Source organism: Coptis chinensis, chromosome 6, assembly GCF_015680905.1.
Source record: "Coptis chinensis isolate HL-2020 chromosome 6, ASM1568090v1, whole genome shotgun sequence".
NCBI classification, from domain to species: Eukaryota; Viridiplantae; Streptophyta; class Magnoliopsida; order Ranunculales; family Ranunculaceae; genus Coptis; species Coptis chinensis.
Genome location: NC_141461.1, coordinates 15,318,991 through 15,346,348, shown reverse-complemented (window position 1 = coordinate 15,346,348; position 27,358 = coordinate 15,318,991). Strand labels below are relative to the sequence as shown.

The following is a 27,358-nucleotide window of genomic DNA, read 5'->3' as shown; positions in this document are numbered from 1 at the left end:
ATTTTTCCAAAACTATGCAATCGAGACTTGATCCCAAGCAATATCTTTGGGTACGTAGGCAACTTCAAAACCGAAGTCCAGTCTCATCTTTTCCCAACCACCAACCACCATCTCCAAAAAACATTACTTTCGACCACTCAGTGGTGTGTTTTAGCAAATCTTCTTTGAAAAACATATTTGCGTATCTATCGTTCTCTACTCTCAACCATAAAAAAGCTACGTCGATGACTTCATGAAGATCTCCTAACGGAGAAGACTATCCTCTCAAGTCCAACATTCAATTTCTACAAATGGGAATTCTCATGTATCCAAGAGCACTGACGATGGTTCTCAACAGCCATTCAATGCAATTGAGATAGTGGATATTACTATTACAAATCCAACAACTCAGGTTGATCACTGTCTTCGAAGATGATTGTAAAACAAAAACAACCATCTTAGGAGACAATTGCATTGACTTCTCGAAGTTGATTTGGAACCAACGAAATTGAGTTTGCCAAAATAATCCGTTGAATTTGGCAGTCGATCACTCATGGAGGGATCGGCGGCAAATCAACTGATTTGCGCCAATGCTTTTATAGTCGAACCTCTATGGCTGGCTCTGCAAGTTGTAGTCCCAACCTTTGAGTTCTCCAGTTAACCAACGCATGCTCCATATAACATGTCAATTGACGGTAGTAGTTCTGTAGAAGGTGACTCGCTTACATAGGACCACGAAAAGAGTGATTGGATTCCAACCTTCCATCCATATTCTATAGATATTCACCCTATATATGAAAGAACCGGTCTTCATAGTTGGCTCGATCATCTTCATTGCCAATTCGCAATATCTGATTTTGCCTAACTTTAAAAAAAAAAAAAAAAAAAAAAAAAAAAAAAAACAACAACAACAACAACTTGCCGATCTAAAATTGTTTGTCACTTTGGCCGATCCAAATGGTTGGCAAGAGAATTTTTGGCACTCCAAAAAAATTTACTTTGGTCGGCAAGCAAAAAGAATATTGAGTAGATCACTTCATTAAATAGATATTATGTTTTCTCTGATCTATTTACAGTAGATTAGAATATACTATTGAGCAGCTTAATTCATATAATATTGATTAGATCTCATTTTTATTCTGATCCTCTTATATTGAGTAGATCATAATCTAATATTGACCACATCAATCATTTTGAGTAGCTTGATCATCGAGATGAAACTCTAGTACCAAATCAGCATATAACAAGGAGTGGTTGACTTCGTCATGGAACTCGCACAGTTGATAGTAGCCCAAACTTTAAGGCTCATCGACATGTTGATTTGTTCATATGATAATGTTGATAGCTTTCTATTTGTTGCATCATTGAAGAATGGATCGACATATAACAAAGAGTGGTTGACTTCGTCATGGAACTTGCACAATTGATAGTATCCCAAACTTTGGGGCTCATCGACATGCTGATCTATCCATATGATGATCAATAACCTTCTATTTGTTGCCTCACTAAAGAATGGGTCGGCATATAGCTAGAAGTGATTGACCTCATCATGGAACTTACATAGTCATCCAAGCTTATGGCTCATCGACATGTTGACCAGGCCAATATGATGATGTCAATATTCTTCTGTTTATAACCTCATGAAGAATGGATCAGTGGTATACAACAAAAAGTGATTGATCTCGCCATAGAACTCGCACAGTTGATAACATGTCAAGCCTATGGCTCATCAACATGCTGATCAGTCCAATATGATGATATCGATATTCTTCTGTTTATAGCCTAAATAAAGAATGGATCGGGCATACAACAAGAATTACTTTACCAACGACTCAAAGAGTGATGATGCTTACAACACTTCTGCCTCAAATTCATATTGATTCACTACAAAAAAAAAATTGCAATAACAACATTCACTCTATCATCAAACGAAAGACCTTCCATTCATACATGGGGCGTCTTAAATATTTTTTACATTTATAATTCATTTGTTATTCATACATACATACATTTAAATTAGCATTCATAGCATTTCATTCATACATTTTAATCATTAAATCATTATATTATCTTTACACTTTGGGGTGACGACACCACAAAATTCAATACGTTACCATTGCACTTGGGGTCGGTGACACCCTAAATTTAATTACGTTATCATTACACTTTGGGGGCGGCAATACCCCAAATTTCATTATGTTATCATTGCATACTATGGGGGCGGCGACACCCTAAATCGTGTTACGTTATCATTAATGGAGCGGCGAAATCCCAAATTTCGTTACACTATCATTACATTGGGGGCGGCGACACCCCAAATTTATTTACATTATCATTACACTATAAGGGCGACGACACCCTAAATCTCGTTACATTATCATTACACTGGGGGCGGCGACACCCCAAATTTCGTTACACTATCATTACACTGGGGGCGGCGACACCCCAAATTTCGTTACACTATCATTGCACTGGGGGCGGCGACACCCCAAATTTCGTTACATTATCATTACAATATGAGGGCTACGATCTACCAACTTTCGTTACATTATCATTATAAATGGGGGCGGCAACACCCCAAATTTTGTAACATTACACTGTGGGGGTAGTGAATTTGTTTGAATTAGTCAATTTGTTGATCAATCAATTTGTCGATCAAGTTGGCTAATCTCGAAACCCAATCTCAATTCAAACATATCCGTTTGATTCTATTCCCAATCAACTTGCCGATCAATCTAAAATCAAACAAATTCAAATAGTTGCCGATTAATGGATCGAGCAAAACGGATGAGAGAAGTGAAAGGCAAGCAATTATCCTTTTGAACTTGACGATCTTTATTCTTTGCCAATCCAATTATTTGCCGCTAAATCACTATTGTTAATACCCAATTTCCAAATATTTTGGTAAACCAAATAACTTGTTTGCCGACCAACTATATAGCAATTGAATGTAACTGATCTAGCCAAGCACTCCTTGCCTATCTATGTTTTGTCGCTCATGTGACGTTATTTTTTATTTTGCCGATCCTATTAATGAAACGAGCCTGATATCTAATTAGCCTATTAGTAACCCACTAATTACTCAAGTTGCTGATCAAACCATTCAAGTTATCGATCAATACAAATTCTCAAACCAAAATGCCTATCAAGTTTAAACAACCGGCCAATGAAAACAATTCACAATCGACCAGTTTTTTGAAATTGAACTCGGTCAAAAATTTAATAATTTAATTTGCCGATGTAGCCATCTGTTCTTTTCTTTAGGAACTGAATAATTCCCAAACTGAATTTGAATTTCCAATTGTTCAATTCAGTTCTTCTACCGACCCTTCTAATATTACTATCCGATCCTTTTGACTGGTAGCTCTAAATTTCTCTCAACCCAAGCGATTGAGAACCGACCCTAGTTCTTCTTATAAAAAGTCAGTAGCTTACTTTTTTCTCCATTGAGAAACCGATCCTTGCATCTCATCTTTTTCCCAAGGTGTGCTTGCCTTACCATCTATTTCGATCAATTCAGCTCTCTGTAATTACCGATCCCCTATTGTAGTATCTACCTTCCTTTTGCTATTTTAGTATAACCGACTCTTTAGATTTATATATGTACACTTTAAGCCGCTCCTATATTAAGTCAGTTTGAAACTTGCATTACCACTTAAAAATTTAGCCGATCCTTCGAATTATCGATCTCTTTGAATTGCCGGTCCTTTGAACTGCCGATCCCTTTTGCCGATTGTCGATCCCTTTGAACTGCCGATCCTTCCAATTGTCGCTTTGAACTGTCGATCACTTTGAATTGCTGCTGGTTCACCACAGCTGACTTAATCTCTTTTCTGGCTTGAACAATTGGGACAGATCTGGCTTGGGCAGTTGGGACAGATATGGATACAGGCGAGTCACCTGAGTATGATTGCTTGCAGCCTCCCTCAGCTTCATAGGGGAGTTTGCTTGAACTAGCCGAAGCTTTCCGCTCTCGAGAAGAGAGGAGACCCTTAATGGGACTTCTATCTCTCTAAGTGAGTTTGCTTCAATTCCCCACTTCCCACAAGTCTGTTCGATCATCCTCCAATTAAAAACCCGTCAGTTTACTAAAGATCAATATCATGTTCGTAGTGACCTTTTCTACCAATCCAAACTGAACCTGATAGTTCTTTCCTTTTCAGTTTTTTCGCTCCATTACCAAATCCCAAATACAAATACCCACTTCAAATGCCGACCCATCCCATCTTTTGAAGCCTTTACCTTTAGTCACCATTTCTTTAACTATCAACCCTTTCTGATGTATTATTTACCATACTGCCATGCACTAAAACTAATGGCTAAAACTGCCGATCCTTTTACATTACATTACCCACAAATTACGAAACTGCCATTGTTATTTAAGCCGATCTATTTGCCTACCATTTCAATATTCAATCCTTCGAGATATTACAATGACTTCTATTTTACCGATCTATTTACAAACCTACCAATTTTTTTATACGCCAGATGGGTCTTGCCAAAAAATAAAAAATAAAAAAAAAATAAAAAAATGCTATATCTAGTGATATATCAGTTGGGCACATTCAAGCTCACATTATAAATGCTTGACAATTTTGCAGTGGAATTTGAAAAATGACATGCCAGAGATATAAACAAGACTGACTGTCTTCTCAATTCCCTCAACTTGTGTTTCAGAGGCATAAAATGGCATTTCTCGACCCTGTAAGGTGACAAGAAGCATTAGCAAAGTCCAAAGCGCGGACGGATACATGCTCAGTCCCTTTGTTGTGTGTCTTCAATAGAATCTCTCACGTCATCGACCGTCTCATTACCATACTGGCCATTTCACCATCTCGTTGACATCATCATCTCTTCTTAATTTAATAATCAATAGCTCCAACTCTTTTTCATTGACCCGCTATCATCTTACTCACTATACCATTTTTCCCATTCTTCGCAAATTCTATTTTTGACTCTACAAACAATTCTATGCCACTACAAACAATTTAGTAAGTATCATAAACAATACATTTATATCCACCTTTTTTGCCCGACCCTACCTTTCCATCAATTCTCTCAACCCGACATGTTTTAAGGCCGGCAAATTCGTTTGCCCGATCTTGCTTATACCCAATCAATCATTCAATTTGCCGATCCTCCTTTTGCCGATCATTTTTGCTGCCATGTCTTGTGATATTTTTTCATTTCCTTTTTGCCGATCCTCTAACTAAAGCCAATGAACAAAAATCCAAAGGCCCATTAGCAAAGCCCAATAGACCATTCTCTTTTCTCTAAACCTTTTTTGAATGTGTTGATCTTTTAATCTTTTAATTTTTCTTACCCACAATTTAGCAAATTTCAATTACATTTTACCAAATAACTTGAAATTTTTGCAAGCCAATTTAATCTCCAACTCTATGCAAGATATTTTCCCACCGCTACCATTTCTATTTATGAACATACAAAAAACAAAGCATAAGTACTTCTTTGCCACATGGGCCTTGCCCATGTAACAAAGAGAGGGCGATGTTCCGGCCCCTACAAATGTGGCCCAATAAAAGCCCTATTCAATATAAAGTCCACGCTCAAAGTCCATGCTACAAAAAAACCCACGCTCAAAGTCCATGCTACAAAAAAGCCCACACTCAAAGCCCATGCTCAAAGCTTATCTATAAAAAAGCTCACGCTCAAAGCCTACATCCCACGATGTTTTGCGAGTCAAACAACTTCCATCAACTTCATCCCACGACAGTTCTCCGCGTTCTCAACTTCATTCCCAAGGCGGTTGTTGTCCGCGGTTCTCAACTTCATCCCACGAAGTTGGTTCTCCACTTCATCCCACGAGTTGGACAATTTCTCGCCAGATTCTCCAACTTCATCCCACGAGGCCGACAAATTTCGCCGCCGATTCTCCAACTTCATCCCACCACCGGTGGCGGTTGTCCCGGGTTCTCCAACTTCATCCCTCGAGCTTGTTGTCGCGAGTTCTCAACTTCATCCCACGAAGCCGGTTTGTCCCGCGATTCTCAACTTCATCCCATGATTGGATAGTTCTCCCGCCAGTTCTCCAACTTCATCCCACGATTGGAATATTGGAGAACGAGGAAGTAACTATCACCAATCCTACCTATAAAATCCAACATTCGTCATTTTTCTAGAACTATGCAATCGAGACTTGATCCCAAGCAATATCTTTGGGTACGTAGGCAACTTCAAAACCGAAGTCTAGTCTCATCTTTTCCCAACTACCATCTCCTTCACCATCTCCAAAAAAACATTACTTCCGACCCTCAACTGGTGTGTTTTAGCAAATCTTGCTGAAACAATGGGTATTCATTGAATGTGTCATGAATGACCTGGGTATTCATTGAATGTATCATGAATGACCAGATTGTTTGGACTGCCCTAGAGAGGAACTAAGGTATTCGTCTTGCGGGTTAGTTGTATTCATTGATTGTACGGGTGTGCTTGGACTTGCATTTGCATACCTATAGGATATGTACATATGTTATATAAAATTACTAACTTTCTTTTGCAGGAGGGTATGACTTAATAATATTTTGTGTAGGGACGCGGTCCTACCCTTATCCAGAAGTGGATATCGGTAAGTTTTAATTCAGTTACCTAGTTATTAAAACGAGTTATGATAATGAGTTAATAGAATGAAAGTCTTCCTTGGGAAGAAACTATGCTTAGGTTGAAATGGCGGAACTACAATTGCCTTCCATTTGAAAAGGATTAAGTTATGGGAAAATATAAAGTGATTGTTTGAATAATTAAAGTATGATAATTGTTTTATGTGGTTAGTCTACTCATACCAGCAAATTCCATTTTGCTGACCCATGCTTGCTTTGTTTTGGCAACGTGGGTGTGTTCTTGGGAACATAGGTGAAACTGCGGCGTGTGATTTGGATTCTTGCCTGGAGCAGTCCGTTAGTTCTTTTATTAGGTATAATTCTTATTGGAAGGATGTAATAACGTAGTTTACTTTTTTTGCATGACATGAGAACATGGTAGTGAGGACTATTATTCAGAGAGTTTGTTTGATGTTTTATTTGGACGGAAGATAGTTTAATAAAGTGATGGTGGAAAAATTATGGGGATTGTGCAGTTTAAGTTGATTTTTTTATGATATGGCTGTTAGGGTTTTGTATGTGTTGTATCCACCCCGTCATAGTCTGGGTTTTTAAACAAGTGAACCGAGTGATGTTTGAGATATTTATATTTCAAATATTCACTTTGTAATTGTTTAGAAATCGAACTCTGACAGGAATAACCTCCATTTTCTTGAAGTTAAACGGGAATTTGAAGAAAAACAAGAAGGAATACTCATAACCGAGTAAAGACTAAAAAGAGAATACAGTGAAACAGTTGGATTGAAAATTGATTTGGCAAAAAATTCGGAATTAGTACATATCAGACTCTCAAATGTCATATGATCGAATTTAAGTAAAATGCAACAGTTCCATTTATTTGAAATTTCTAGAGAAGATGTGCAGAGGTACGTTGTACAATATCCTGTCAGGGCAGAGCAACAGGGCTCTCCATGTAGGTCGTTACTTCCCCTTTCTCTACATCTATATCTTGTTACACTTCGGCCTTTTAGGTGATACAAAAATAGTGTACCCGAAACGTGTAGTACTAGAGCTTTACCGTCATTTGCAAAGCACAACGGCACCACGTAACTTATCTTTATTGGAATGGTATGTTCATTGATGCTAACTATCATGGTTCATGATTCCGTCACGCCATTTCTTCATAACCCATAGTTCAACGTAGTTGCTATAATTGTAGGTGATGCAAAGCTGCCCATCTAATGCTGAAAGTTCATTGTCGATCAGACTGTCAAAAGGATAGCCTTTCTTTCTCACCTCGTTAAAACTTTCACTCACTATGTTGAAAGCAATGATTTTTGTACCTGGTGTGCCACTGATACTTGCCAACCAATGAAGTGAACCATTAACGAGAACCCCTTGATGTCGACCTGTGTAGATGATTTCGTCTGAATAGAGATCCCTGTCGTTGGTATCACTCACAACTGTTACGATCTTGTAATCCTTAGTAATTTCATTGTAACTGAAACCGTATCCGTTCGAGTATACATATATATCTCGTAAACTCTTGTATTTTCTAGTAGACGGATCACGGATTCCATAAGCATATGTGCATATACGAATCGTATAAGCTGGCTAAGCATAGTAGTCCATGACAATAACCCCATACAACCTGGAATTCCATCAAAGGATGACGTTTGAATAGATCTTACTAACAGTGGCCATAAGTTTGAGGTTTTTCTTATTCTTCTTTGATTGATTAAGGTGTGCTGCAATGAACTTTGGGGCGGTTTGTAAATCATTCCAAGATTTTGATACACACCTGAATCGAAAAAGAGACTTGACTGGGCAGTCTTGAGAGTATATCTTCAATGACTTCAGGCGGGAGAACATTATTGTCCGACTTGCCCTTCTTCAATTACCTTAAGTTGGTACTCGTTCAGATAGGACATTGCACTATGTTTGGAGGAAAAGATGTTTAAATAAAGGAGTTGGATCTTTCCTTCAGCAAGTAGTCCTCTAAAGCAATATCTAATATCCAAAAAATATTAAAATATTAACGATTTCTTTTTTCATAAATGAATCACTGTTAGGCTTAGCGTTTTTCTTTGGAGCAATGCACACAAGAGGTAGAGAAGCCCAAGTTTGAGGGACATTGCTAGCATTATATTGGGAAGCTTTTACATTCTTGCTATAGGCTTAACAGACTAATTGGTGAAGCTTTTAATTTGGGGTTAACTAGTATTATCCCCTACTAGATAAGCCAATTAGGATTTCTCCCAACTATATGGGAAATTAGAGTCTCTTTCTGAATACACACAAAAAAAACAGTCAACTTTTTGTATGTAATTAGAGGAGACCCTAATTTTCCCATCTAATTGGGGAAATCCTAATTGCCTCATCTAGTAAGAGGTAATACTAAAAAATCCTTTAATTTGTTGTCATCAAAAATTTTAGTGGTGTGCAGATCAACTTCTCAATACGTACGACCTGGTAATCCTTGGTAATTGCATTGTCACCAAAAGCAAACTATTAGAAGTAAGAGTGAGCACGTGCTCGACACAAAGATAACTTCGGCCTGCCCGAAGTTCAATTGCTTGATTTTAGACCGATACGTTTTTTAAAACTGGACAGATCTTTGTTATTTGTTTCTATTTTTCTGTTCACGTGTACAACAAGGATTGACATCAATCTTAAAAACTTGTAATCTCTATATAAACCAGAAACGGAGTCAGGATTCTAAGCCAGTGGGTGCGAGATTATGTGCACACCCCACCCCACCAAAAAAAAAAATTATTTTTTTTGTCGGAAGTTTTAAACAATAAAGATCAACAAAATTATGTATTTATTTTAATTCTCAAAACTAGAGTGCGTTAACTACTTAAACACTTAAGTCATTAATTGATACTACTATATCTATATATATCTACATTATCTAATCCACAAGTTTACAATAATTCAACAAATTGTTAACTTCCTATAATATTATAAGTCTATATAATGTTATATCATTATATAATGTTATATATAATATTATAAATTTATAACATGTTATAATGTTATAACACTTTCGTAGTAAAATAAAGATAATATTTGAACAATAATTGTCCTGCAGTTAGGGAGAAAGCTATGTCGACTCTAGATAGTGCTTTGGCGAGTTTTTCAAGGATACCAAGAGGAGCAAAATGGAGTCAGATTGAGTGTGAATATATTGATGTCACACAGATATTCGATAAGATTAAGCAGAATGATGGATATTTCACAGATTATACTTCAAAATATGTGGTGCCATCAATTAAACTTCTGGATATGCCCAAAGATCCAAATATAAAAGACAAGAAAGTGAAACTAGAAAAGATTTTATTAATTTTTCATCAACAACATCTACAGATGGAATTTCACCAAAATCAGAGTACATTTATTGATTTGGTAGAGCATTATAGGAAGAACATACCAACTAATTGTTTCTGTATAAACAAGTACAACATCATGGTAACAAAGTTTTTTGCCATTCACAACAACATGATCTCACTGATCATTCATGAGGTGTATGGGGCGTCGTTGTCTATCACTAAGCTTCATGGTATCCAAAGATTATACCTGGAAGACTTGGTAGCACTCCTTATGTATTGACGGATTTCTACCCCGGCTTGACAGATCAGGTTGGGGTTAGTCCTGAACAACAGAATCAAAATGAATTGGCCTTGACTCCAACTTATGAGTTTCTGTTCCATAAAGAAGTCAATTTTGGCTTCATGGAGTGAATTTCATTGGAGAAGACGAGAAACAACATAAAAGCTTTAGAGGCATAACTTCAAATCAGTTAAAGACGAATATATGTTTATTTCTTTACATACTTTGGTTAGTACATAAGTTAGGGATTGGCAACGTACAAACCTCTCCCTTTGTCGTGTCATTGATGTACGTTTATTTCTTTTAAATACACTTTATGTTTAAAAAAAACATTATAACATGTTATATAAACTTATTAAAGATTAACATTGAAAATAAAAAATTACCTTGTTTTGTTTTGCTTTTTTTAAGTGGAAATTTTATTGATAATGATATTGAGTTTTACAAATAATTAAGATAAACGTGCAACAAACTGCGCCGCAAATCATTTCTGAATTTGTGTGTGTGTGTGTGTGTTTTTTTTTTTTTTTTTTGGATTTTTAGGTTGAGGTATGACAATTTGTTTAAGAATTGAGAATGAAAGAAATGAGAGAGATCATACGAGTTTTTTATAGGTGATTAGAATTATACAAACTGACTGGTTGGGCTTTTGGGACTCTGACTATTTGTTTTAGTCCCATCAACCCATCAAACATATTCAAAGACACATTTGTCCAAAATAAATGATAAGTGATAATTTTGTAAGCCCAAAAATAAAAGTAAAAAAAAATTGGTTTATTGGAATGTTTTTTATTAGTTTTTTTTTTTTTTTTTGAAGATTTTTCTAAGCAATTAGTTATGTGGTAGTGGAACTTTTCTAATTTCAGGGGGTGTGATCGAAACCCCCTATATCCATCTATGTAGATTCACATGTCATTTAATAGCAGCGTTGTCCATACTTTCATCTTCTTCGGCTATATAAAGAAGTCATTATACCTTCATGCAACCTCAGAAGAAACAAAATCACTGCAAAGTCTATCGCAATTCTTATCATCATTTTTTTCAAACAATGGCAAAGCATGTGATCATCACTGTCTTTATACAAGTGTTAATGCTCATCATGCTTATACTGATGGCAAATACCACACCAGCAGAATCTGCTAGCGGAAACTGCAACTGTAAGAAGGACCCAACCTATTGTCAACCTCACCCGTGATATGACTTCGGTTTGGCGGCGGTCAATGCACAGTAGGGCTTTAGTATGACATTGGTGGTACTAATAATTAGTTATTTATACTGTTTGTTTCTTGGTTTTCTAATGTATGAGTCCGAATTTGTTCACCAGCGGCTACTGCTGGTGAAATCCACCAGCGCTAATTGAAGCCCACGTGTATTACTAAACTATCCGTTTTTTTTTTCTTTTTTAGAGAAACAATATATCTAAAAAACAAAAAAAGAATAAAACTATTTCTTCTCCAATTCTCTCCCCAACAATGTCGTACTCTCTGTCTCTCTCCCACTTCCCTACTCCTTCCCTCAAACTTATTTCTATCTCCGATTCGTCTTCTCTCTCCAACAAAGAGGACCCAATTCTGTTACGCAAAAGAGGAACCTCCTTATTAAGTAATTTGGTGCTCTCAATCTCTCTCTGTCACCAAGATGTTATTTTCTACATTATCTATTTTTTTGCTTTTTATTGGTGATGTTTGTTCTTTGCTCATTGATCTTTGGTTAAGTAGTTCGTGTACAACTAATTTGTAAATGTGTGAATTAATTTGAATTTGTAAGTTAGGGTCTATGAATTTAGAAATTGTTAATAATTGGTGGGTTTTGGTATACCCAGTAATGAATTTATGATATGAATTTTTTCGATGCTTGTTTCGAGAATAATGCGACACCAATTGAGCGGTTTCATATTCAAAAGGAAAATATGATTATCAATGAGTGATTTTAACTTATTTGTTTACAACTTGGTGTAGTTTAATGATGCGGCTGTTTGATTTCTTACTATTATATTTATTAACAATGCTGCTCATAGAGTTTTTTGGTGAAGCCTCTTGCTACCTTGAATTTTCTTTTTATTAACATTGCATAATTTTAAAAGCTTGTTTGTTTTAAATTTCCAAGAAATGAGTGGAAAATGTTGTTGCTTGGTCTTCTGAAATTCTTTGAAAAGCTTGTTCATGGCAGCCCGTATGCATGTATTTCGATAAATCACCGTGATATTAAATTCTTGGAATTGGTTATGTGATTTTTAAATGGATCTTTAGCTTAAAAGGCAAAGCGCTTGGGATCAAAATGCGGCACATTTATATCCCAAGAGATGGTGGTTCGAATCCACTAAGATCGTTAGAGTTGAAACATTGCAAATTAGTATTGATTCCATGTATTTGGTTTAATTTCTTGTGTCTTCTACGTCCCCCAAGTCGTGTTAGTTCTCGTCACAATTAGTTTAACTCTCTTGAATTTGTCCCCGTTTGAATATTCTTAGTGCTCAAGCTTAGAGCTATTTGTAGCCAATACCTCCATCTCCAAATAGCTTATGATAGCACTAGTTGAGCCAGATGAGTCATACTATGTTTGGTGCTCAACCGAACTACGGCGAGGAGCCCTAGCTTAGCAGCTCTTTTTTCAGCCATGTGACTGTTAGGTATACCATGCATATTTTATTTGCCTTCTGCATTTCTAATTTTCCGATTAGCGAGTTCAACTTTGTCAAGTTACCTAAACACCAAATACCTATGGTAGCACTAGTTGATCAAGTCACAAGTCACCGAACTATGGCAAAGCAACTCTTGGCAGCTCTTTTTTCTTGATTGTTCTTACCAAAATACGTCATGTTCAGCCTTACGTTATACAAGAATTTGAATGTTAGTTATACAATATATTATTTGCCTTCTAACATAATTTATTTTCTTCGAATCTGAAGTTCAACCGATCACATGGTGCATTGAACACCACAAAGCATCTATGGTGTGGAGCCATAGCTGCAACGGTTTCAAGAACTATTGTTGCTCCGCTTGAGAGACTTAAGCTGGAATATATAGTACTTGGGGAGAAGAAGAACTATGTGAGCTCATCAAGACAAATGGAGTTTCAAGAACTATATAGTACTGCTGTTGGGATTACTGCTACCATACTTTGCTCACCTAAACAAATGGAGTTGGGTCCCATGGGAACGTTGCTCTATGGGGCTATTGTTGGCACTTGTGCTGAAGCTTCCACTTATCCATTTGAAGTTGTGAGGAGACAGCTCCAAATGCAAGTTCAGGCTATAAAATAACCATAAAATAGAACATCCAATAAAATAGAGAGCTTTCAAAATACTCCTTTCAAAATAGAGAGCAAATTAAGATTTATGTCCCAAACATAACATCCAATAAAACTACCGCGTTACAAAACAATAGATTATATCCCAAACCGGCCAAACATAACCTACTAGCCTTGACATTATTAATGGTTCTTCTCTAGAGCTGAATTTTTTTCTTATTTACAGCAACATAGGTTACTAAGCCCTTGACGAGTCTTGAAAATGTAGCCTTCGAACCGGACCTCCTGGATAACTTGGCATGTAAAACATAGGTACAGGGCATTCGCTTGAAACGAACGATTGATTCCTATCCTGGTCACTGGTTAAAAAGAATGGTCCATCACTTTGTTGTTGATGATTCACTTGTGGAGCACCATCAGTGTCGTACATCATCGGGTATCCCGTCATATAAGTTGGTGGATAGATGATTTGTTGCATAAGCGGCACCTGATTTGAGTTATGTGGTTGGTATGTAAAAAACTCCTACACAACAATGAATGAAAATAAAACTAATTATAATTACTGTGATATGATAATGCAAGAAGAAATCCCGGCCCCATTTAATTTGGGTTATATAATTTTTTGGTATCACACCTGAGTAGCATTGTAGGTATTAGGATGAGCATCCAAATTGCCCGGGTTCCTGTTTTCGCTTGCCGAAGGACCTGACTGTTGCAAAGTAAAGAGGCACAATCATGTATAGGTTTGATCTTATTTCAAAATAATAAGGAAAATAAACAAATTTGTTTGTAAATCTTAGAAGAAGCTCATCCACTCACTTTTAAAGTATCACCCATATCAATTGGGTTACTTGATAGTTTGTCCGTCATGGTTGCATTTTCATCTCCAGCACCTACATATACAAAAATTGTAAGTGTACGTGTGACAAACCAATGTATTCAAAAGAAACAAATACAAGTACAAACCTTTTTGCTTGGATTGAACTGTCTTCTTTTGTGTGATCCTTTCCAGAACACCCTTCTTTCTTTTTGACGAGCCTCGACTTGGCTTTACTTTTGGGGCTCTCAATTGCACATCATCATAGGAGTCTTGTGGTGAATTATCATAAGTTTCTAATGTGATTTTTTCTGAATTTCCCACAGCTCGTTCTTTCTCCAAAGCATCTAAGGCTATCAATTCCTTATGGAGTTCTAGTAACTTTGAGTTTGCATAGGCACATAATGAATTTGACTTTGCACCAATAGTAATAACATTTTGTGAATTATGTGACAACTCACTGTAACGAGTCGTTGACAATGGATCCAAGTCACTACGAATTGCATCACCATATGCGTCATAGACAACTTCATTTATACACTCCTTCGACCACCTCTTCAAATAATAATGTGAAGGCAGACTTGTAAACTCCAATTCATGGAACAATTTTAACGCATGAGAGCAAAGGATACCTTAGAATTCAAACCAATAAATTTTTTTCAAAATAAATCCAAATGATAAGCAAAACAAAAATATTAGCGAAAAATAAAGTACCTTGGAATTCAAATTTTCTGCACGAACATTGCACTGTTTGTTTTGCTTGAACATATGTCAGTGTACGATCCTTTTTGTCCGTTCCCCTCTCTTTAACTTTGTAAATAATAGTATTCTCGTCTCTCGATTCCTGCAATAAACGAAGATTAAGAAGTTTTGTATACTCTTGCTGGAAAAGGCTAAATATCTTTTTTGTATATTTTTTTGATGCTTCTCTCTCAACACGCCAAGTAGAGATTAAGTTGGGTGCAATTTGCTTAGATTTGGTCTCTGCTACTCTTTCATTCTCGCGCAAATGGTCCACAGCTTTTGAGTACTGGTCAACAAACTGTCGAAGAATGATAGTACTCCCAAAGTATTGCTTCAGCAATGAATTGATGCTCTCGCTTCTTTGAGTTGTTGTCATCCCATCACAAAAAAAAGTGCGTGCATAAACTTGGGCCCACTTTTCACGTGACTTATACAAAGTACTCAACCAATTATTTTCTTCCAATCCAAATTCTTTAAGCATGGCTTCCCAATTCTCTTCAAATTCACTTACAATCTCTGGTTCATATATGCATTTCTTGAACATCGTATAAATTTTTTCGAACTGACCAAACTTTTTCGCCAAATTCTTTAGAGCATTCATACGTAGGTGCCAAAGACAAAGTTGATGACTACTATCTGAGAATACATCATCAATTGCATTAGAAATGGCCATAGCTTGATCAGTGAAAATAGTTTTTATTTGTTTTCCCCATGGCTTCCAAGAGCGTGTTAAATAACCAAATGAATGATTGTGTGGTTTCATCACTCAATAAGCCACAACCAAAAAGCTTTGCTTTTGTCCATGACTGTTAATACCAACAATTGGAGCACACACTAGATTATAATTATTTGTTTTGAAGGTTGTGTCAAAACCAATTGCATCACCAAATAATCCAGTAGTCTCGTCTTGACTTCTCGTGATCACGAAGAAAACTCCGGTTATTTCATTGTCTTCATTGTACCGAATAGAATAAAAAGAATTTATTCTCTTTTTTCCCCACGAAATAATCAAGAAGACATTGGGCATCTCCTTTCTTGAGATACTCTCTTCGCTCTTTCTGCAACCGGTTATTACAGTCAATTCGAGTGTAGTCCAGATATTTGGCTCCTCCCGCTTCTGCGCAAGCATAAGAGTGAATTTGACTTGGTTTTAGTCCCGCCGAATACATTTTCTTCATCATTCCTTCCTGGGATTCATCTGTTGACCTGTGAGACCTTAATAAATTAGAATCTAATGGAGGAACAAGATCATGACTATGTTCACTAGTGAACTTAGTCAAAACATACTTCTCATTCTTCAAACACTTAAATCGCCTTTCATCTCTCTTTTTCTCCGGCGTTTTGATCTTTTTGTATACTCCTTCGCAAGAACAACAAAGACAACATTTTAATATTTTTTTAGAATCGGAGCGACTACTGTTTGATCTTTTAACCCTCACGCTAAACCCAACTGCTCTTGCATAACTATTATAATAATCATGAGCATGTTTAACACTGTCGAATGTCATTCCAATTACTGGTTCCATTTTTATTGAACAAAATGACAAGAAAAAAGATAAAACGAGTAGAGAGACGAGGGGAGTCCAAATGTGTATGAGAAAAAAAATAAGTATTTTGTTATTTTTATTTTTCCGTACTTTTTGTTTTTACGTGAGGTAGGGGAAGAATGGAGAAGAAAGGGGATGAGCGGGAGAGAAAGAAATTGGAGGGAAGTGGGAGAGAGACAGAGAGTACGAGAAATAGTTTAATTCCTTTTTTGTTTTTTATATATATTGTTTTTCTAAAAAAGAAAAAAGAAAAAACGGATAGTTTAGTAATACACGTGGGCTTCAATTAGCGCTGGTGGATTTCACTAGCAATAGCCGCTGGTGAACAAATTCGGACTCCTAATGTATGCTTGTCAGTTTGTGTACGGTTTGTTTCTTGGTTTTCTAATGTGTTTGTCAGTCTGTGTAAGGACATGTATTTGCTTTAGTATGTGGTGTTTGCGCTGCGTAGTGCTATTCTCTTATGTATTTAAGTTTTCTTATGAAGTAAATAAATGTGTTTAATTTGCTGTCAATTATTTGCAAATGGTCTTCAAATGTATTCTTTAAGGGCATCACCAATGCAGGCCCTCAAAATAGAGGGCCACATCAGCAGTTTAAAGGTTTGGTTGAAGGAGAAGCATCAAATGAAGGACCTCTAAACTAGAGGATCTCGGTAGCGACACTGGAAAAACAACTTTAAAATTCGAGAAACTCAAGCAATCAAACCGACATCGGCCCGGTGGCAAAGTTTGGCCCTTGTATAAGCGGCCGGAGTTGAGTAGGTTGTTCGAAGTCTCGGGGTGAGCAAAATTTAATGCGTTTCAGTTTGTTTTACAAAATAAAAGATCATATGCGAATGGGCTCCTCTAAAAACATCTATAGATATGAAGATAGATATCCAGGATGGTAAAAATGGAGGCCTGTTTAGGGGCTGCGTTGGAGGGCTGTTTTCTGGATTGGTCCTTCAAATTTGAAGATAAAGGCCCGTATCCAGGCCCCATTGGTGATGCCCTAAGTGTCCATGAATATTCCTTGGATACTCACAGTGGTCTTCAAATGCAAATCAGCTTTCATACATGCCTAAATATAAAATCAATTCTCATTTTTATGTTTTCATTTCGTTTTGGTTGTAGATCCTTAATTGACTGCTCTTCCATTTCCCCTTTTGTTTTAATTTCCTTTTAGTACCCTGTAATTTGAAAAGGTCAAAAGGCCAACGTACAGACTACAAACACTCATACAATAACATGAACACGTACAGCTCTAAGACTCTAATACAGGTTATAGTGTTGTTATAGTGTTGGTTAAGGCAGAATTAGAGATCATCCTTAGAAAATTCCAATTGTGTTTCTGCAGTTCTGCCTACATTTGTGTCATGACGAAAGTGCAAATCTTTTGCGTCTGTAAGCTTGATGGTCGTGATATCTAACTTCTTTAAAGAAAACGGAAGGAGTAACCGTGAATTCATCACATCATTAATTTTGTTTCTTTTATTGCCCTCGTTGTATTGTTGAAATTACATATTTGTCCTCCATTATAAAAGAAACAATAAAGTCAAGAAAATAGGACCCAATCATAAATGTTTTGAACACTTAGTAATTTGGTTGCTTCTAACGTGGCAACATGATTGGCCCATTTATGGGCTTAATATTTTTTCGTCGTACCTATTTAGTTTAAGAAATAGTTTTTCTATTAAATTGTTGAGATGCTTAATTTTTTAATGCTATGCTTAATTCAACGCTCCTCGAGAGTATAAAAATGCTAGTAATCATTGAAGAGTGAATTCCCACTCTACGAAACTCTGAAATTCTTTTTCACTTTGAAATTCAATTTGAAGAGTGATATAATCATTGAAGAGTGAATGAAAATATTATAATTAAATTGAAAAATAATTTGCGCAATTAGAAGAAAAAAAATGATTGAGGGACGTGATTTAAAACTAAGAATTTGATAAAAGGGAGATCAATAATTGCGGGTCCTGCGGGAGTATTTTACAACGGGAAGGAGAGAACCAAGCTAAGCTTAGGAATTTGTTTCCAACTAATAATGCTCAAAGTGAAGGGTTAGAAGACGGGGCATCCTTCAACATGCACACCTGAAGCAGTAGGGCACTGTGCTAGAGAGCAATGATCACCCACCTCAAAGCCCCACCAATCCACACCGTAGACCTCTTTCGTAAACTGGAGTGCGGCACTTGTCAAAAGAGCTGAGAAAGCAACCCCCAAATCAAGTCCAGATGCTAAAATATAGTTGTACTTTGGCCACCATCCTTTGTACTTTCTAAACGTATAGACGTTGAAAAAGAACGCCACCATAAACCAAGGCCAATGATTTACTGCACCTGATACTAGCATAGTGTTGGCAGCTCCAAATACAACGGGAAAGCTTAGAGCATCTCTAGGTGGTGGTAGTATACTCTTTATATTTGAAGAATGCGACCAGAGAAACTGGTCGCAAATTTCGATCAACTCTAGATGGTCGCAAATTTTGTATAGAATTTGATCGTAGGGCCACCAACCCGCCATTAAATTGGCTGGCAAGACCAAGTCCATTCAATGTCGCGTGCTATCGAGTATAAACTCCGGCATTTTAAGAAATTGCTTCATTCTCACCTAACACTCCAAAACTATCTCCACAACTATGGTTTTTTCTTCATTATTGCAAAAAACTAGCCAACACACTGACGTTGCCGAATCAACTCAACAATCATGTTATTTTGATACACTCGATCAAGAGATGTGCCAAATTTGCACCTCAAGAAAACACCTTGCGTTATCATGCAAGTATCTGAACAAAAGGTGTCATGAAGCACCACATTGTCAAGGTTATTTGCTCATACATAGAAGTTGTAACGAAGATGGAGAAAAAGTAAGATTTTTGAAATGTCCAAATGGTATATGTCCTGGTATGGAATATATATATAGAAACAGTTTGTTGATATGCATGTGTTGTGGCGAGGATGATCATTAGTATAGATATTGCCCTCTATGCGCAGATAGCATGCCCAAATGGTTGTGATGGTGTTAGAGAGCTGAAAAAGTTTGCGAACCTTAAAGGAAAAGGTCTTGATCTATTGAAGTGTTTGATATGTGAAAAATGTGAGTAGTTAGGTGTTGTAATGAAAAATGTTAAGAATGGTTAGAGTGTTGTAATATGAGTGGTTAATGTTAATCATTTTATTTTCTATGACTATATAAAATAACCTTTTTTTAATATGAATAAACTTTAATTTTGGGTTCATTATTTTTTGGGTTCATTATTTTGGAATTTTGTCCTTACAAGAACCCCAATCAAACGAGAATATCCTCAAAGGGTGACTAACACTCTAGCACGCCATGATTACCTGCTTTACCGTCTAATGAATAAATCTGATCAATGGTGGCTAAAGTTTTAGGTCCTTCTTTTTTGTCTGAGTCACTAAGGTGTGCCTCAACGAATTTTGAGTCAGTTTGTAACAGACGCCAAGATTTTGATACACACCGAAATCGTAAAAGAGACTTGACTGAGAGTCTTGAGAGTATATCTTCAATGGTGGTCTGGTGGGAGAACAATATCTAACTTGCACTTCTTCATCGTGTTCACAAAAAAAAGTGTACTTGGGACAAGGGAAAGGTGTAAATAAACCCAGAGTTGGGATCTTTGATATAGCAAGTAGCTATGTTTTATACTGATTATAACTCTCTATATGTTTAGTGAAAATGGCTCAATTACTAAACCCAGAGTTAATGTTCGATGATGGCATTACCATAACTCAACTGAAATGTAAAACTACGAAGCCACACAACCATATCTCAACTGGAACTAAGGTTGGGTCTTACACACGAACTAAGGAACTGCCTTTTCCATGGCTCCTGAAGTCCTGGCTCCACGGTTCATGCATCAGTTGCTTGTGACTTTTGTGAGTACATCCTCCTAGTTATTACTATAGTAAATAGTTCAGCTACAATGTTCAATTCAGCTTAAACCCACACTCAACGTAAGCCTATTATTAATTTGTCAAAAAACTGTACATGGAAGGCTTTGAAACCTCATGCCTCACTTCTGTGCCATTATCTACATTGGTCAGGCAGGCACTTTATATCAGTGAAAATAACCATAGAGTTCTATTAAGCAAACACACAAGTGATATGGAATAGAATCACTTGTTGTAGGACCTGTCAGGATAACTCGGAAGAGTTGGAAGGGTAGCAGCGCAGTCGGATCATTTATAGGCCACGAAGCAAACTGCCCTGGCTTGCATATTGTTTGGTCATTCTCATGTACCCTCAAGTCGGTCCAATTCTTTCCATCTAATGAACCCTGAAAGAGATCGATCAAAATTTAATTAGTTAACTACCTTGTCTTTTCTCTTCAACATTAACAAGACATCTGGTACATCTGGTTTCCACCTCACCTGAATAGCCCATGATCTTATGAATGCAGTTGACCCATCCTGCCTCAAAGTGTAATACTTGCACATAAGCTGTAACAGAGAGAAAACATACTTGAGGAAATTGTCAAGTTTTGTTCTACGCATTCTGCACGACTGATTTTATGTAATTGAAAGGGGAGATACATTCCAGTTCATAGCTAATCATATCTAGCGCTGAGACACGATAAAAGTAAACCAAATGCTAAAGCAGATGTTAATTTTGGAAAAGGTTGAAAGATAATAGTATCTTTTAAAATTTACACTGTTGAATGCCCTATTTTATATTCACAATCTCTGAATTTGTCCCTACACATCCTACTCCTGAAACCGTAAACCGCCCTGCGGAGTTGATAATAATATATCCTAGCCATTGTAAGTCATGAACTCTCCTGGGATATTATACAAGTGAAAAGTCACAAATTAGACTATGTCTATGAACAATGTAACAGAGACTTTGCAAGATCTGGGAAAATTCCAATTCTCTATCGCCAAAAAAAGCACAATCTGCAACTTGACAGGTATTAGGTCTCATAAAGAGGATATTCTTAAGTTGACAGATAGAGGAAACCAAGCATGAAAGGAAAATCTAGATTCATGATTGCTCCATATTCTCGCTGTGGCTAGTAGGTCAGCTGGCAAGACACCTGCACAAATGCTAGTAGCTCAAAGGTTGTGCACAAACATAGCTGAAGGAGTTTTCAGTCGCAAAAACTTTTAAGCCCTTGGGGGCGGCGATGTTCGGCTCAGTTTTTCTAAGTTAGCTATGACTCCATGGTCAATTATCCGTCAGGGCGCATGCGGTGTAATTAACCTTCGGGCCGGGGACGGTTGCGCTTTTACATAGATCAAATCGAAAAGCGGAGTCCTCATAGGTGTGGAAACCCTTATATAGTGTCGAGGCAAAGGAATTACTTGGTGGCAATGACCTGTCCTGTTTCATAGTTTCACACCCAGTTGCTTGGGTTGTAAGCAACAACCTCTATCTATAAAGAGGTTTGAGAAAATGCAAAGCACTGAGGTTGTTCCACGAGTTCTTGAATTTGAGCTCAATACATGGGTAGAGATTCAGATAGAATGCATACACTGGATTATTATACATCATATCTGAATTAGGCAGAATGCAGATTTGATTTCTAGTAGATTTACGTAAAAGTTTAAAAAGGATCAAGTCCAGAAATAACACCTGATGATCTTGGCCAATGTCAACCATCCACCATGAACATCTCTTCCCATCCTCAACCCGTGGTCCAGCGAAAGAGGTTGCCTGATGTATGATAAAATTAATTTATAAACATCCAAACAGGGTCAAGAGTTTGCCCAATAAATTAAACCTTTCCAGAACTATACCCAGCATACCTGGTATGTCCTTGAAACTAAAGCCTTGGGGTCAGTGAATCTCGAAGATGGGCTGCTAGCTGTCATAGTTATTTTCTGTGAACAGTGAAAAAGACTCACTGCAACAAACTTACTCTTGACCATTTATATGAAATGTTGACATCGAAGAGTTCAGAATTTACCTTCGATAGAACAGGATTGACCCACTGATGAATTCCGTATGATGTACCCATAAAAGTAAATTACTCCATTATTGTCTCCATCACATATGTACTGGAGTTCCTTGAAACTAGACCTCGGTGCTGAAATCTCACACTAAACAAAGGTAAGGTATTATATGATGATCTCCTGTATATAAAGCTGCCCAGTTCGACAAAAAAGATATAACGATTCTTAAAGAAGAAAATAAATTGCACAATCAAGTACGAAGAAGATATCCATTCTGATGCCCCTGACATTATTAAGTGGGTGAGTTATCAGTAGAAACTTTCCAAATGATTTACCCAAAAAAATATCCAGACCAAACAGATGGACCATTTTGTTTTGAACAGTATCAACAAATAAAATTCAGTGGGGCTAAAAAATTCATCAAAACATGGTTTCCTAAACAAATAAACAAGAATTAGCCTGTGCTTACTTCTGATTATCTCCTGGTAGTGCGATTCGAGTCTTTATAATTAATTGCTTCCATCACCTGAAATATGATAATGGAGGCAAAGATTCAAATTACCAGAGTAAGAATAACCTTGACAAGTTCTTAATTGTTAAATTACTTACAAGTTGCCCAAATGCTGGAATCTGATTGCTAAGGTTGCTCTTTGACAGCTGCATGATCATTGGATATAAGTAGAGAGGTAAGGTACAGCTCACATTTAAGGCAAACGGATGCCACAATTTGCAATCTAATACCTTCTCAAGTATGGCTGCTGACATCAGCGGGAAACGCACAAATGGAAGCAAGACTTTAACTGACTCAAGCCTATCTCCAAAAAGGAGTTCAGATCTTGAGGATTTGAAAAGTGTATCCACTTCTTCCCACCCACACAACTCGTCGGGCTAACAATCCCCACAATAAGATGGCATCAAGAACTCGTTCCTCACATATTACCGTCAAATCTGGATGCTGCGAAATACAAAAACACGCGTTTGATATAGAACTTAACACTTTAAGCAATTATCAAGGTGAACAATCTTGCATAAATAATGCGTTAAACTTTGCTCAGTAATTGCACATATAACACAACTAATCATTGCATATATTCTTGGAATAGAACTGTAATTTTAAGTAATATCAAGGTAGACAATCTGGTAACATAAAATTTCATCTTAGCTCAGTAATTGCACACACAGGACGTCCTACTGATAGCACCACTTTCTCAAAAAACCTGATCTAGAAGGAAGAGGAATTAAAATATACACGAAAGGAATTGTGGGTATTGGACTCAGTATCTATTGCTTATAGCATCTTTACAACAACTGAAAGCCCGAGCTAATAAAGGCAGGGACAGATGAACATCAAGCACGAATAACTATTCATACACATTATATCGTATTATTAATATATAGCGTGAGAAACACCTAACAGTAGAGTATAAAGGCAACAGCCTACATGGCAACATACCAACATAATCCAATGGGCTTTTGTCTTAAAAACTCTCACACGGAACTCATTGCATGTTAGTCATAATCTACATGCAAAGTATACACACGAAAAGCTAGTAATGAAACATTTAACATCAACCTCATTGGTCCTTCAACTTTTTCAAATCCAGGACTGTATTTTCCCTCCTTTATATATCCCACATGTATATCTTCCAGTTAACTCTCCAACCAAATAACATATACTTTAAATTAAGGACTACTACAATGTATTGTTTTGAGAATACATGTATGTGTCTCGTAGCAATCAATACTTAGTTTCAGGGAAGGTAAGAAATATAAGTTTATATAAATTCTGAGAAAAGCTAGTGCAACACCTTTAACTCATTGAACAGATCAAGTGCAACTGTGCAAGACAAGAAATGGTAGCTAACATTTCTCTTAACAAATTCAGTTTGAGGAACCCACCTGAAGAATATCAGTGAAAGTTGCCTCATCTAACAACACAAAATCAGAGCTGGCAGTAGTGCAATAATCAAAATGCTTAGAAAATATCCTCTCACAAGTTTCTTTAAGAAGTTCGCACGATGAAATGGGTGAAACCACCTGAAGAATGGGGCATACTGAATCCTGCAAAATGTTTCAAACAGTCAATTGCATAGGCAGTAACAGTATGCTCTGGGAAATCTGTGCGGCCTTGCTCATTAAATTTGTGTATAATACAAATAACTCTGTTGCAGGAGCTTCTTCCAGTACGAGGACTCCAACCCTGCATATATATGTAGACAAGAGTATCAATATTTCATTATTCTTTACCATCAAAAGATTCTGCTTTTGTTTTCGGAAGTCTGAGCAACGCAAGGTAGCCGTCTACTCTCAAATCCCCAAGTCACTTGTCTGCTCTTTAGCATCTTATTTATATCCATAAAGAGAAAAAAGAACACAAAGGGTATTTTTCTAATACATAATAACAAAACAAAGAAAAGTACGCAGTAAGGGAATCACTAACTACCTCAGAAAGGCATTCCAAAATTGTTTTGCAGCACTCTTGGTGAAGAGGTGCTACTCCAAATTGATCGGCCAACAGAACAAGTTGGATCAGTAAGCTGCCAGAAGCTCTTGTATCTTTGACATCAAGTTCCCCACTATACATGAACTGGACCATGGTTGTAAAAGCTTCAAATGATACATCCCTTAAGAAGATTTGTGAAGAATTACTCTCACACATTCCATTTGTGAACATCTGCAATTGGAACATCATCCTTCAAAAAACAGAAGGCAAAAATGCGCAGGAAAAAGGGTTAATGCTATGTATTGTAGAAGATACCGGCAGTGTATTGTAGAAGATACCAGCAGTGTACTACACAATGACAATAAATGTATTTAAAATTGGCCAACCTTCATAAAAGGGATACTCCATAAACTAAGGATGATCTTGTGTGACCGTGCTGCAAGTTTGTGTCCATCAATATAAATGTCCACATCAGTGTAGTCGCCAATTGAAAGTAGCTGATTGAGCTTTCGGACGATGATAGGGAGTTCAAATGGAAAGACTGAAGAACGCTGTGGCTTGGAACATGGGTGTAAAATCTCCACTTTCTTACCCGAGTCAAATAATTTCTTGTTCAGTTTAAAGCGATCAATTACTTCTTCACATTGCTTGAATAATGGCATGACTTCAAATTGTTGGCTCAAATCCCTTAAGCAACCAAGTTGTGATTCCAAAACCTACATTGCATACATAGGCAACCAATTAGCTATCAATGCAATTCACCACGAAGAACTCAGTGTCTGTGTTCTAGCCTTCTAGGATAACATAATTATCGGTGACAGAAAAAATTATCCATAACCTTTTATATATATCTGGATGAAAGATCAGAAAACTTACTAGGGTCTGGCCAGTGTAAATATATTGAAGAAGAGCATGTAGAATTGGATAGGCTACTCCAGGCAGCTGAATGATATCCTCGGTGGATGAACTAAAATGAAAACTACCTGATGAACTTAAGATAACTTTATGGGCAGGAACGACCTTTTCCTCCATTCCAACAACAAAGAACATGTCAGAGAGGTCCCAGCTCTCAAGAAAGTTCTTGAGTCCCCATTCTTCAATACCTTCAGACCCATCTTCAGGCTCACTGTCATTATCTTCGTCTTCTTTGTTTTCATTGTGACTCACATGCTTCCAAAGTGAAATGTGGTTCTGCTTCAATGGCAACACATTCACATTCCTATATCCCACATGTTTGTCCCAGCTACTGAGCCCAACATACTGAACACTACAGTTGGGTTTAGAATCAAGCCACTGAAAAACAAGGTTTTGAAAAGGAAATTGACCCTTTCCGATACATATTAACCCGTCGCAGACACTGATCCAATAACTCTGAAATCCCGAAGAACAACAGAGCCCAATCCCTGCCTCGTCGACAACAGTATTTCCATCTACTTCGATCTTCAACCTTCGGTTCCTATGGCTCCCTATAATCACAGTGTAGTGTGGACTATTATCCATTTTATAGTGGTAATGCTGGCTACCCACATGTTCCCTAAACACAACTGTAACATCATTGTGAGCAAAAGCTTCGAAAGAGACACAGCCCCGGCCAGCCTCTCTAAATCGCAATTCCTTACGCCACGCACACTCAAATGGTGCTACAGTAAGGTACGTCTTCTGCTTCTTCCCATCCATACTTCCCTCCCAAAGATCTTCAACTGATTCACTTCTCACCTTTAAGGCTTTAACTACAAAATGATTTTATAATCAATAAGATCAAAAGCCTACCTCACCACAAAGAAGGATACTTCAATCAAGGACAAACAAGAACAAGTATGGTGATAAGTTCTCATCATATAGAAAGTGGAACAAAGTCCCAGAACCAGAACATAAAAGTTCTCCCATATAAGATATGCTATTGTTACCAGAAGCAGCTCTCTTTTGTTTTTGTTGTTTTCTCTATGAAATCTATCCAATCCAAGGGTGGCCAAAATCTCAAAAATAACATTTTATTAGTTTAAAAAAGAAAAATATCAGTCACTATATTCACAAACTAACTACCTTGAAAAAAAAACAATCATTATGCCAGAAAAAGCCGCAGGTTGCACCAGTTGTACTTTGTCCTACACCACATTCTTATCCTTGTTAAGGAAAATATCCAACAGAAAGCGGGCACAGAAAACTCAGTAATTAAGGATGTTGGAACTCATACATCAAGAAACCCAATCTTCTTACATAAAAAATATCTATAAGCTCTTCAATGACAAAGGTAGAAACAGAAATGAAGCAACCCCACCTAAGATTTTTGTTCGTGTGTTGTTTCAGAAAACGAAAATCGGAATTTAGTGGTGTGTAATAATGCAGAAAAAAAAGGTTACCTGATGTTGATGTACTGCTTCCAAATGGCCTTGGTGCAAATCTATCATGTTGGTTGACGAGGTGAAACGAATATATATATATTTTTGCTGCATGGGGAAATGAGAGGATTCTGTAATTTTCATTCACATGCTAAGTTTTGGATTTTGAGTTACC

The 27,358-nt window shown here is 37.0% G+C and overlaps 3 protein-coding genes across 6 annotated transcripts in view; all 3 read right to left on the bottom strand.

Annotated features, from left to right (window-relative positions):
• Positions 1-27,358, bottom strand: part of LOC147491696 (BTB/POZ domain-containing protein At2g30600-like) — a 34,356-nt gene extending 6,998 nt beyond the window's left edge. Inside the window, exons 1-5 of one of the 4 annotated variants that reach the window (XM_086565218.1) lie at positions 27,205-27,358; positions 25,721-26,574; positions 25,231-25,560; positions 24,845-25,075; positions 24,301-24,462 (exon numbers count right to left, since the gene is read on the bottom strand). In XM_086565218.1, coding sequence (XP_086421344.1) covers positions 24,301-24,462; positions 24,845-25,075; positions 25,231-25,560; positions 25,721-26,521 — 1,524 coding nt within the window. In that variant the 5' untranslated portion in view covers positions 26,522-26,574; positions 27,205-27,358. Of the gene's footprint in view, positions 1-24,300; positions 24,463-24,844; positions 25,076-25,230; positions 25,561-25,720; positions 26,840-27,204 lie in introns of those variants that run through there. The other 3 variants (XM_086565221.1, XM_086565219.1, XM_086565220.1) reach the window with 3 other exon arrangements.
• On the bottom strand, positions 13,909-15,441 carry LOC147491698 (protein FAR1-RELATED SEQUENCE 5-like). Its single transcript, XM_086568871.1, has 4 exons — positions 14,929-15,441; positions 14,364-14,846; positions 14,217-14,290; positions 13,909-14,106 (listed from the first exon to the last, which is right to left on the bottom strand). Exons 1-4 carry the CDS (start codon positions 15,437-15,439, stop codon positions 14,026-14,028), a joined length of 1,149 nt encoding a protein of 382 aa, XP_086424997.1. The 5' UTR covers positions 15,440-15,441; the 3' UTR covers positions 13,909-14,025.
• LOC147491697 (BTB/POZ domain-containing protein At2g30600-like) lies at positions 20,441-22,548 on the bottom strand. Its single transcript, XM_086565223.1, has 5 exons — positions 22,416-22,548; positions 22,255-22,329; positions 22,082-22,162; positions 20,881-20,949; positions 20,441-20,786 (listed from the first exon to the last, which is right to left on the bottom strand). The coding sequence occupies exons 1-5, from the start codon at positions 22,464-22,466 to the stop codon at positions 20,568-20,570; spliced, it is 495 nt and encodes a 164-aa protein (XP_086421349.1). The 5' UTR covers positions 22,467-22,548; the 3' UTR covers positions 20,441-20,567.

Coding starts and splice junctions, on each gene's coding strand:
- LOC147491697 (XM_086565223.1), bottom strand. CDS start 22,466: ATGGGTACATCATACGGAATTCATCAGTGGGTCAATCCTGTTCTATCG. Junction 20,950..22,081: donor ACATTGGCCAAGATCATCAG/GTGTTATTTCTG, acceptor TCTCTGTTACAG/CTTATGTGCAAGTATTACAC. Junction 20,787..20,880: donor TAAGATCATGGGCTATTCAG/GTGAGGTGGAAA, acceptor GATCTCTTTCAG/GGTTCATTAGATGGAAAGAA.
- LOC147491698 (XM_086568871.1), bottom strand. CDS start 15,439: ATGCTTAAAGAATTTGGATTGGAAGAAAATAATTGGTTGAGTACTTTG. Junction 14,291..14,363: donor AGTTCAATCCAAGCAAAAAG/GTTTGTACTTGT, acceptor TTGTATATGTAG/GTGCTGGAGATGAAAATGCA. Junction 14,107..14,216: donor ATATGGGTGATACTTTAAAA/GTGAGTGGATGA, acceptor ACTTTGCAACAG/TCAGGTCCTTCGGCAAGCGA.